The sequence below is a fragment of the Danio rerio genome, chromosome 7 (genome assembly GCF_049306965.1).
Source record: "Danio rerio strain Tuebingen ecotype United States chromosome 7, GRCz12tu, whole genome shotgun sequence".
In the NCBI taxonomy this organism is placed as follows: domain Eukaryota; kingdom Metazoa; phylum Chordata; class Actinopteri; order Cypriniformes; family Danionidae; genus Danio; species Danio rerio.
The window spans coordinates 42,196,878-42,209,908 of NC_133182.1; the positions used below are offsets into that span (position 1 = coordinate 42,196,878).

A 13,031-nucleotide genomic window follows, 5' to 3' on the forward strand; every position below is an offset into this window, starting at 1 on the left:
ATAAGTGTTATTTTATATGGAAACTTCTATGATGATTACTCCAGCCACTTTAGCAAAGTTAATTACAGTCCTTTGTAAATTTGAAGACATTAATCTTCTGTATGGTGGAGAAAAAAAGTCCATTAGAGTATTAGTGCTCCTCACTGGCATCAACTTCTATATGATTATCTCTAAAGGTGTTCAATTACAATGTTCAATCTACCGTTACATAACCTGTGTCTATTTCAGCCCATAGTAATTTCTGACATTTTCTGCTACAGCCTAAGAAAAACCAACATCGACAGCATCTTTCTTAAAATTAAAGACCAGAGGAAAATTGGACACATTTTGCAGCATTTTGCTTTGAATCATAATCGGCAGCGATTTTCAACAATTTCTCACCTCTCTTGCTGAAGCGCTATATCTTTTTCCACCTTAGTCATTGTCTCAATGACACATTTAGCATCAGCCGGAGCTGCGACCAAGCTGTTCGTCTCTTGCTTAGGGACATTATGCACGTCGATCTGCTCAAGATGGACTGCAGGAGCAAATGTCTGGACATGTGTGGGCTCGCTGCTTTTCACAGAGATCTCTTTGGCCTTTTGTAAGGCTTTTGAGCTTTCCCCTGCACTAACAGGTTTCAGAGGTTCACTTGCCCCTGTATGGGCTTCAGGAGAATGTTGGCTGCTGGGGTCATTAGGAAGAGTGACCTCGGGCTGCTGGAGCTCAAGCTCAGCTGTGGAAAAGCACAGGCTAATATACATTTGGCAAATCTCTGCATTGAAATTCATGAAGAAAATGGCTCTGACATTTCATTTTTCACAAGCTGTCTCATTAATAATGCACATTTACATTTACATAATCTGCTGAAGATATATTTTATTCATACCTGAAATAACTTCTTTAACCTGCTGTGAAGTCTGTGTGCTCTGGTGGCAGAAACCGACGTTTGGTTGAATGTTGTTGACATCTGGCTTGTTTTTCTGTGGAACCAAATGGAGATATAAATATCTACTTTGTGCAGTGCTGAATAAATAAAATGAAACTTTAATTCACACAGCTGTCATCCCAAAAACAAATCCTAAAAAAGGGGTACATTTGTAATAAGACTGTGGTAGAATACTTTAAAACTGAATATTCAGTCATTGTTTAATCTCCCTCCAGTGTTACAAACCTGTTTTGGGTGACCTATCCCTTTAATGATACAAAGTGCAAATAACAGCGCCTTTTAGGCCTTGCATTTTATGTTTTTACCAATTTAATTCAAGCTTTCTGGTAAAATACTTCTGTGAATAATTATATCATAGCAATGACCAAGAAGTGGGTGCGTGTGAATTATAACAATTCATGACGCTTGTGCTGATTATATAAGCGCTATTATTCAACCTGTTTACAGAAATGGAACATGTGCGTCTTCATGCTCGAAAGGGGATTTGCGACAAAAACATTTCATTTTGTAGATTTTGTCATTTTAGTGCAGGAAAAGCTTGGTATAATTACAATGTTTGACAACAGATCTGCTTATTATACACAGCATGGAAGGCTACATTTTCTAGTCTAAGCCAACTATTGCTAAGCTTTACTCTGAAACCAAATGCGCTTGCAATTCGTAATTATGAAAGACATCAATTAACAAAAGCATCCGTCTGTGAGCCACCACTCCAGTGAAAAAGCAAGACAAAATGTGCTGTTCTGAATGAAGCTCTTCTGAGAGCGATATAAGAGAAAAACAAATGAAACACTCATCTACACTCTTTTCTTGATACATGTGAGTAGAAGATGTATTTGTACTAATTCTAAAACTGGGTTAACATATACACAGTCACCATCAGCTCAGGCGCACATCCAGTCTAGGAATTTGAAACACGAGGCCCGTCATAGGCTTCATCATAGATAAAATAGCAACCTTGGTAAAAGGTTAAATTGACCGTAAACTCAACATGCTCACTAACAAGAATAGATCAGCCAACAAATTAACCAGAGTAGAAAACAAACAGAGCAAATAAAAATTAAATAATCAGGTGATCAGATTTCTTAAATGAAAAAACAAATGACAGCAGTTTGAATGTCATGCTACAAGGATAGGTCATCTTTGAAATTCTAAGCAACTAAATAAAATCATAGCAATAAAGTAAAGAAAAAAGTTAGCTAAAATGTAGATGTGTTTAGAATGAAAAGGAGTTTTAAACATTAAAGCAATAAAAGTGTCATGGATTTCCTTTGGTTCTCTGTACTTATTAATGTGTTGTTTATTTGTTTTCTAAAAAATAAAATTAGGACTTTTCCCCTATGATTTACCCGCACTTAAAAAAATGTCTAAGTGCAATAATATTTTATATAACAAGAATCTTGTCAGGCATATTTACAACAAGAATATTTTTATGACACATGAAAATGCTCTTAATTAAAGATTACAGATCAGCCCCAAAACTCTGCTTAAATGTTGTTTTCAAATTTTAAACTCCTTTGCCAGCATGAAGTTTAGGTAAGACTTTATTTTGATGGTCCAGTTGAGAATTACTAGAATGTCTGCTTAATATCTGTTGATACTGCTGCTAAACAGACATTCAACTGACTATAAGAAACTTTGCAAGTACATGTCAACTTACACTAACCCTAACCCCAACCTAACAGTCTACTATTAATCTAATGTGAATTAGTTGGCATGTAGATGCAATGGCATTAAAATTCAAAAAACCGACCGTCAAAATAAAAGTGTGACCAGTTTTGAATCTTACTTGTTCACATTTTCATGGATAGCTGAGGCTAGAAAATAAACAGCTCAGATTTCACCCTATTTTGCAGTATCTGACCGGTTGTACTTAATAGCATACAACCTCTTAGTGATTTTCTGTGAAACTGTGATTTGCTCGTCAGTGTTTGGACTTTCAGCAGAGAAAATTAAACTACATTGAACTGAACTAAACTGAATTTAAACTCTGAACACTGCACTGACACAGTTTCAATTTACTATGATCTTCTATGTGAAGGTGCTTTGACACAATCTACATTGTAAAAGACCTATACAAATAAAGATGAATTGAACTGAATCTCTAATCCTACTGACCTTTTCCTCCACTGTGTCCAGAAGGCCTTGTCTCCTCCATGGCACCACACCATTGAGGATAAACTCTACTATCTTTGAGTTTCGAAATGCATCTCCCACATACCCTAATACTTTCTCCAGAGTGGACAAAGAACTTTCCATGCATTCAATCTTCGTCCTCTGTTGCTGGCTCTCATGCTTTAGATTATGAAGCAGATCCACTGTTTCCCCACAAAGCGATTTGACCTCGGTCAGCAAAGGGAGCTTGCTCTCCCGCTGGCCATTTTTGACAGTGTTTGATTCTTGAGTGCTAGGCTTGTGCTGCATAAATGTCCTTTCCAGAGCTTCCATGCCTTGACACAAGGAACCTAGCTTGTGAAGCACCTCCGTCTGGGTGCGTTCGATCTGCTCCACCTTCCCCTCCAATGCGATCAACTTGACCTCCACATTGCTCAGGCTTCCTATAAGAGTTTGACTTGGCTTTTTTATCGTCCCAGATGGAGTCCCAGAGTTTTCCAACCTGCCGCCCTCGTACATCTTGGCAATGCATGTTGCCAGAGTTGCCTGTTTACTCATGGCTGCCCTGGTCAACCTTAGGGCAATGACAAAATGTGGGGAAAAAAAGGTGGAAGCCCCACTGATCCCTCTGTCAGCCTGTTTTAATTCCTTCGTAGTCTCGGTATTGTGAGCTTCTCACAAAGCTGACCGCTCAAACAAACCCTGTTGTTGGTATGTGCCAGAGACATGACACCACTTAAATAAACACCTCCATTGGGTATCTTATCTCTCCACTTCTATTTTCCCTCTCTCTCTCTTCTGTGTACAAGCCTTTTATATGACATAGCGAGCCTCTGTGATTGCCAAAGTTCCAGTGGTCTCTTGACGTCACCAAAATATTCAAATTCTCTTCAGCAGATGCTGCTGACAGGTGGACATGCAAGGAATGGCCGTTGTAAATGGCCAGTCATTAGGTAGAGAAAAGAAAAATGGAGTCTCACTTGTTAATGTTCACATCACATTTTCTTGTTTAATTCATGGCTGCACTAGTATATGCGTTTTTTTTTTTTTTTTTTTTTTTTTTTTTTGAGGTTAAACAACTGGATCCAGCTTGTGTTGATTATATATCAGCGATAACACCCTTCTCATTGGAACGTGACATGACATTGGCTGACATTTTCAGTAAAAATAAACCTCTGTGGACACTGGTATGGGGATGAATGATATGCTACAACTGCCTCTCTTTCACCTCAGGCTAAGCCCAGCCATAGTTAATACTGAGTCTTTCCAACACCTAAATCATTACAGCAATTAGAAAATCTAATTAAATCTTATCTTTAAAAAACACAAAAATAAATAACAAATGTCTTTAGGTAAAATCAGTCAGTGCACTGATTAACATCCATAGAGATTGTACAAACTTCAAAAGCATGTTTAAAGTGGAAAAAAACAAAGGTTCCTCACACTATAAAATGTATGGGTCTGTAACCATTGGCTTTGCTGTTTCACTGAATGTTTTTTAAATAAAATGTCTTAAAATGTAAACAACGTATAAAAAACATCCTATAATTTAAATAAGTTGTCATTTAATAAGAATATGTCAATAACTCAATTTTGACAAATGTCAGACAGAACCTTTTAATCCTAAGTTGACGATTTATTAACCTTCGCTAATGTTATTCAATCAAAATGTTCACGTTCATTTTTGTTAACATGCAGTGCATTAACTAATGTTACCACATACGACATTTGGACTTAAACTTCCTTAGTAAACGTTGATTGTTGTAAAAATGTTGTTTAATTCATGTTAACTAATGTACTGTAGTTAAGGAATCCACATTGTACTAATACAGACACCAATACAGACGTATAATAACGTTTCATGAACAGCATATATGTATTAAACGTTTATATATGTATTATGATTTAACCAAAATTAATTAAACTGAATGTAGCGTCCTCTTCTAATTATTTTTAGCTAAAAAAACCCACAGATGCTCACCATGCTAATCGATGTTGCAAAACTGAGATTACTTATACAAATATTTGAATGTTTTGTCATAATCAGTATTACTGCAAAGCAGTGAGTTCAAGACATTACAAACTGAACTGATCTTCAAAACACACAAACAAACTTTTTAGGGGGTTTGCTAGAATGTGATTGAAGTTGCTTGGGAAAAAGTCCAGCAAATATACCTCTAATAATACAAGCTTCTAGACAGATCTAGAAGTGAATCTTGAACTCTGTAATACCAATGCTCCATGGGTAAGCCAGGGACTTTTGTCTGAATACTTCTATAAGAGTATGGCTTTCTCCTGCATTCAAATGACAAAACAAAGCGCTCACAATATACTATAACCACATCAAGCAACAGAGATAGAGACCAGGTTCAGGATGACCACAGGAACGTGGCTCCATGCTGACTATTTGGTGCTGGTGGCGAGGAGGAGGTCCGATATTACAAGCTGGCACAACATGAGCAACTCAATTTCCAGTCCACAACAGGACTCAGGCCAGTAAGATAGCTAACATCACTGGAAAAGAATATCTGCCTGGCAGAGATAAGCATAACTTTATGACTGCTTAACGTATTACAACCTTTTTGATCTTTGATATTCATTGAAAATGTCACACAAACACATTGAGAGTACACGGTGTGCATTAAAAGAAAAAAGCCAGTCTGTTGATAAACTGCTGTGCTTCATGACAAGTCTGATAGAGATGAATTGGCTTTGTTAACCCATACAGTAGTTTTGTCTGGCTTGAATATATTTAACTACATTAAATAACTATAAGGATCATGTAAATATATTGTTGAATTTTTAACTTACATACACCAAAATGTAAATTTAAGGTAAAAAAAAACATTACGATAGAATGTTAAAAGAATGTTAAAGTAGTTATTATATCCACTGAGAAAAAACTGCATTGTATGTCACCTCAGCATTGTCTTGACATGGTCAAGACAATCTGCTGCAGTTCAAACCGAGCATCAGAACGGGGATGAAAGGGGATTTAAATGACTTTAAGCTTGGCATGGTTGTTCTGACAGATGGGTTGGTCTGAGAAGATCATCTCTGAACACAATATCAGTCCAACCTTGAGGTGGATGGGCTACAGCAGCAGAAGACCACAGCGAGTGCCACTCCAGTCAGCTAAGATCAGGAAACAATTCGCACAGGCTCACCAAAACTGGACAACAGAAGATTGGGAAAATGTTGCCTGGTCTAATGAGTCTTGATTTGGATGGTAGGGTCAGAATTTGGCATTAACAACATGAAAGCATTGATCCTTTATGCCTTGTATCAACGGTACAGGCTGCTGGTAGTGTAATGGTGTGGAGGATATTTTCTTGGCATACTTGGCCCATTAGTACTAATTGAGTATCGTGTCAATGCCACAGCCTGCCTGAATATTGCTGCTGACCATGACCATTCCTTTATGACCACAGTGTACACATCTTCTGATGGCTACTTCCAGCAGGATAACGCACTATGTAATAAAATGGGAATCATCTCAGACTGGTTTCTTGAACATGACTATGTGTTTACTGTACTCAAATGGCCTTCACAGTCACCAGATCTCAATCCTGTAGAGTGCCTGTGGAACATGATAGTCGCATCATATGTTTGCAGCGATGAAGGATTAAGGCAGTTCTGAAGGCAAAAGAGGGTCCAACATGTGTATGTATTTATGTATGTATGTATATATGTATATATGTATGTATATATGTATGTATGTATGTATGTATGTATGTATGTATATATATATATATATATATATATATATATATATATATATATATATATATATATATATATATATATATATATATATATATATATATATATATATATATGTATATATATATATGTATATATATATATATATATGTACAAAAATATATTTTAAATATATTTAAACTGTTTATTCTGTTTGTGAAAGGATGTACTGCACTGTATGCTGCCTTTTTTGTACATTTAAAATATTTTTACTGTTTGCTAATGAATGTATGCTGTGGCATTTAGCCTTGCCCTCTGTCAAGGGAATGTTTTCTCTGTAGTCTCGTTTTACAATTCCTTCTATGCCCTCACATAAATGTTTGACATGGCAGAGACCCTTAGCTTTAAAGGGATGAAAGAGCAGAACGATCTGTTTGGCACTTGTCTTTTTGATAAGAGCACTAATGGTGACAGTGTGTAAATTTGAGGTAAATACTAATTAGCTTAAAACCATTCAATAGAAAAATCACTTTGAAGGTTTGTAATGAATTAAAAGTTAATCAGAAACTCTTTCACAGGCTGAGCTAAATGTGCTTACTCTAAATATAAATAGTTTTTTATTTCTTCACTCTCCCACACAGGCTAATTGCCTTTTTGTGATTCATCTTTGTTCTGAGAAAAGAGATGAGATTGTATTGTAAAACGTACAGCATCTTTAAAATGTTACAATGGGCAATTTTTCAAAAGGCCAAAAGAACAGCACTGTCTTAACAATTTGCAAAACAATGTGGAGATGATTTGCCAAAAGAAAAGAAAATGTAAAAAGGTCAAAGAGGATGCTGCTATAACAGCTCAAGAAAAAAGCTTAGAAGTGATGGAAATAAGCAGAAAAGGTAATTAAAATAATCATATTTTCTCAGAATGAGTGGTAATGGCAACCTGAAACATGTTGTTAGTTCTACTTCCTCAGAAGTTTAATATGTGGTAACACTTTACTTAAAGGTGGTGTTCATAAGACTGTTATGACACCTTTATAATCATGGTTTGACATATGAGATTTCATGCATGCTTATGACAACTGACATTAAGTGGCATTAGTTAAGGTATGCCATTTTAAATGCTGAGGGACATTGTGAAGTCTTTATGACAACTTGACATTAGACATAACTTGTCACAAGACTGTAATGATTTAAAAGTGTCAGTAATCTGTTATATAGTTTTATTACAGTGTCATTATTGATTAATGACATTTATTTACATTTTAATGACAAAGCACGTGTACCAATGGAGTATAGGAAAGATCTTAATGATGCTGTTATACAATTCATGACAGTTGTAATGACCTCATGAGACTCATGTTTATAACATTTATGTTATGTTGTCTTAATAATGTCAAGTTGTCATGGTTGTTAACTTACAAATGCACTGAACCCAATACATGCACACTCATGGACGGGACTTTAAGCAATACACATATAATTATATGCATCTTGTATATGTCTCTCGTTCCGCCTCACGACTTTGACGTTTTTGCTCCACTATTTATTTACCATTTTACATTTGCATATTACATGCTTTTCTACTCTCTTATATTCTGTTCTATTTTATTCTATGCTATTGTATTCTATTTTATTCTATGTTATTCTATGCTATTGTGTTCTATTCAATGCTATTTTATTCTGTTCTTTTCAATTCTATGCTATACTATTATATTCTGTGCTATTGTATATTCTATTCTAGCCTACTCTATTCCATTCTATTCTATTCTGTTATATGCTATTCTATTCTGTTCTTTTCTGTTCTATGCTATTCTGTTCTATTCTATTCTGTTCTGTTTATTCTATGCTATTCTACATTCTATTCTATTCTATTTTATGCTATTCTGTTATTCCAATCTGTTCTTTTCTGTGCTAGTCTATTCCTCTCTATTCTATTCTATTCTATTCTAGTCTGTGTTATTCTATATTCCGTTCTAATCTATTTTTTTCGATTCCATGCTATTCTATTCTGTTCTTTTCTATTCTGTGCTATTCTGTGATATTTTCTATTCTATTCTATTCTATTCTATTCTATTCTGTTGTTCTGTTCTGTTCTTTTCTTTTATATTCTGTGCTATTCTATTATGTTTTATTCTATGCCATTGTTCTGTTCTTCTCAATTCTATGCTATTCTATTCTGTGCTATTCTATCTTTTATTCTGTTCTATTCTATTCTTTTCTAAATGCTATTCTATTCTGTTCTATTCTATTGTATTCTGTTCTATGCTATATTACTCTGTTCTTTTCTATTATATGCTTTCTATTCTGTGTTATTTTCTATTCTATTCAATTCTATGCTATGCTATGCTATTCTATTGTGACAAGAACATCTCAAACAATGTTATCTTTGCATTTTAAATAACATAACTGAGCTAATGACCATGGCATATTGTCATGCCATGATTTTAAAGGTTTTATGACAGTGTTATGAACGTATTATATATATTTACCTAAATAAGGTAAATAACAAATGGTTAGTGGTTAATTACAATGCACAGGTAACCTTCTTGTTTTGTTTTTTTCAATCATCTCTATTCAGCATTATATTCCTTTATACAACTTTTTAAATTGATTATTATTCTGACATTGTTTGAGAATTTCACACCACATACAGACATACACAAATTGTTGAATGTTGTCCTTGTTTTCAACCTCCTAAGATGTTGTTCTTCTCTTAGATTATATCCCTCTTGACTTTTTTCAAAAATCTTTTTATGCATTTCAGAAGGAATTTATTCCTTGCTTTAACCATAAATTGTGCTGTTTTAAATTTAAAGAAATCATTGAGTTAAAGTACCTTCAATTAAAAAAAATAAAATAGTTGTATGCTCCAATTACCCCACATCTTCAATCAGTCCAATTACTTTTTTCTGTATTAAGAATCGTAAATTAGATTTGTATGTATTCCCCAAAATTTCAACACAATAACTTATATGGCAACATAAATGTGTTATATAATATATGCATTGATTTATTGTCCAGGATAAATCTTGCTTTATACACTATTGCTACAGTTTTTACTCATTTTGATATCACATTATTTATTTGCGGTTTCCAACTTCATTTTATGATCCAATACAACACAAAAAAAAAACTTAATTGCATGTACTCTTTCTATTACGTCATTATCAATCTTTAAAACTATATTAAGAATACTTTTTAATTTCCCAAATAACATAACCTTTGTAGTTTTGGAAAATTATCTCCAGAACCATACTTGTATCATCCGCAAGTGAAATAAACTTAAACAACTCTGATACCTTACACATATCATAACAACACAATATTGGACCTAAAACGATATTATATGATATATGACATGATATGATATGATATGATTTGATATGATTTTAATATTTATGGCTGCTAATAATTGTGGCGTGCTTTCTAAAATCTATAAGGGAACAAATGATCATAACAAATATTAAGATATTTTAAATCATTAGAAATATCATGCTGGTAATTCATTAAAGCCTGTTGGTATGAAGCATAGCAGCAAAATATGAAGATTTTTAAACTGACGATTATTTAGTATTTGGGGCTGCACTGTAATCCTTAAGCAGAGTGTTTGAACGTTATAAAATAATCTTCATTTGAAGTCATTTTATATGCTATATTCTGTAAATAATGATAAAAACGCACAATATACACTATGATTTTCACAGGAAAATTGTATTTATCATGCTTTTATTTAACAATGTATTTCTGTATATTCTATTTCTTCTTTTGCATGAAAAAGGCATCCTACCGTGAATTTGCGAATGTAGTCCGACACACTGAACCCTCCTGTGCTGAGAAGCGTTGATCTGTACAGCGAGGTCCCCATCATGCCCTGCTGTCCTGGGTTAATGGGACTCAGTGTGCTCCATTCCCAAAGTGGGCCATCAAAAGCAAATAATACTCCACAGAGCTGCACTCTTAGGGATCTCTAACATTCTGTAGTGGACATATCCACCCTCAAACACTACCTATCTTATCACTTTCAGCCCATTTACAGGGTTTGCGCCCCCCCATCCTCTCGGCAGAGGCCCAGAAAGCACTTCCTGCACACAGATAACAGCTGCCTGAGATTAGTGCGAGTATGCTGGAAATGTGAGTGTCCTGTTTTATTAATAGGTCTCAGATTGGTGTTTTTGTTTGGGACGGTCCCTGCGGGATGTCTTCTTCCCTACATGTGGATGGGGATATGACGAGGATGCTGGGGATCACAGCAGATTTTAGTTTCCATGATGCCAGTTGGAAAAGCATCCACTTGTTCCTACGTCCCTTGTTCGCTGTTATTATGGGAGTAACTTGCATTAAACTGTAAACAATTGTAAACCGGGCATGCACAACAAGGTACGAAGAGGTTATTATTCTCACAGTTCATCCATCACATATTAAAAGTACCTTATAAGAATTAACAAATTACTTGCAGCAACCTATGTATAATGTCAAAAACTTAATTATTTTAAACAATTGGTTGAATATTATTGTACACTGTATAATACAAATATAAAATAGTGTTGAGGAACAAAACGCAGTGAATTCAAAAGAGCTTTGGCCACATTTAAGCATGTGTTATTAATGTCAGGTTAGAATACCAAGTGTACTACTTTCTTTTTGTTCACAAGGGATAAAAATAAATCACAAAGCCAAACGAAAGTCTTACTCAGTTTCACTATATGGGTTATTATCCCAACCCTATTATTCAAAGTCATTTGTTTCAGTTCTTTTGAATGGATGTTCTTCAAACTGCAAGTGCAACCCAATTTGAAAAGCTGCAGTCATGTGTGGGAAAAGGTGGATATGAAGAGAGATTGTGTTCTTAGACTTGTAAGGGATGTGATCCCATGCACTGACCCAGTTGGAGACAACTGCGTCAGTCGTGCTCAGATGTGTAGGCATTCAGTATAGCTTCAAGCTTAAGTCCTTTCTGATGAGGAATTTTAAAAAGTTGGATCAAGGGGAAAGACTTCACACATCTGGGTTTGGAAAAGCCTGGAGTCATGCATACAGACGGGTAAAGCATAGACCATGCAGTCTGTTTTGTTGGCTTTGGTTTTAGAGGCAGAAATGTAAAAGCCCTGGAGACTGATGGAAGAAAATCCCTTTCTGATTGGTGGCATTGGTAAACAGCTCTCTTCATGGCTGGCGACTTTTGAGTCTAACACAAGTCAATGCATGTCAATGATGTTAATGTGTAACACAATTACAATGGTTGACATGATACTAATAGAAGCAGGATGTAATAAAGGCTGTGTCTAAAAGCTCAGGCTGCTGACTTGTTGCCTCGCTTCCCAATCAGGCATAATTCTGGAGGCAGTGTTTGGCCACCTTGTAAAACTGATTTCAGACAGACTGAGTCAGTCTGAGTCTGCATTTCTGAGTATGTCTCATACAGGTGAGTGGGCTTAACTGCTGCAGGCTTAAATAACTTTTGCACAAAATTAAACCTTAAATCACTTTTTTGCACAATATTCACCTTTAATGCCTCTCTTGCACAATATCCTGCACAACATTGTTCAGTCTCACATAAAAAAAACTTGTATACCCGTCTATTATTGTCGTTATGCATAGGTTTTTAAAGGGGTGGTCCAAAGTGTAATTTTGAAGCTTGGTTGTGTTTTAAGATGCAAAGCAATGTGTGCCCATGCTTCATTTGTAAAAAAAAAAAAAAAAAAAAAAAAAAAAAATCATGCTATTATGTATATATATATATATATATATATATATATATATATATATATATATATATATATATATATGTATACTTTGATTATATACAGCTAATCAGCTGACATGGAAATGACCTGTCATATTTCTAGTTCCTCTGAAAGGCCCGCCCTCAAGAGGCTCTGATTGGTCAGCTAACAAAATGTGCTGTGATTTGCAAATTGGCTCCACGTCATTGCGCAGTGTAAACAGTTCAGTCAAAGCAGTTGTTAGCAGCGTTAGCTCCATGAATCAGACAGAAAAATAAAGAGGACAAAGCTGAAACTCACGCCTGCTGGCTAAAATAAAATCTGACAAGTTTCTTTCACATATATTCAGAAAAAGCATGTGTGAGTAATATGAAACTTTCACATCCTTGGCAAGTACGCTATTTGTGTTGTAGAACGCATGGAAAGCGTCCATATAGAGAAACACTGCAGCGCTGGTTATGATTGTGGATGTTTACAGCAGTTTGACAGATAAATATGAATTTGTACCTAAATTGTTAGTGGTGCCAAACAGCGTTTTTTGTTGTTTACATCCTTGTTTACGTC

The 13,031-nt window shown here is 35.1% G+C and overlaps 1 protein-coding gene across 3 annotated transcripts in view; it reads right to left on the minus strand.

Moving 5' to 3' along the window:
• Positions 1-10,833, minus strand: part of mylk3 (myosin light chain kinase 3) — a 37,393-nt gene extending 26,560 nt beyond the window's left edge. For 2 of the 3 annotated variants that reach the window (XR_012382462.1, XM_068222332.2), the window contains exons 1-3: positions 3,047-3,831; positions 869-962; positions 382-715 (exon numbers count right to left, since the gene is read on the minus strand). Coding sequence is in view for 2 of the 3 variants with exons in the window: in XM_068222332.2 (XP_068078433.1) it covers positions 382-715; positions 869-962; positions 3,047-3,601 (983 nt within the window). In the remaining variant the exon portion in view is untranslated. 3 annotated transcript variants of the gene reach the window in all.
• Between the last annotated feature and the right edge of the window lie 2,198 nt (positions 10,834-13,031).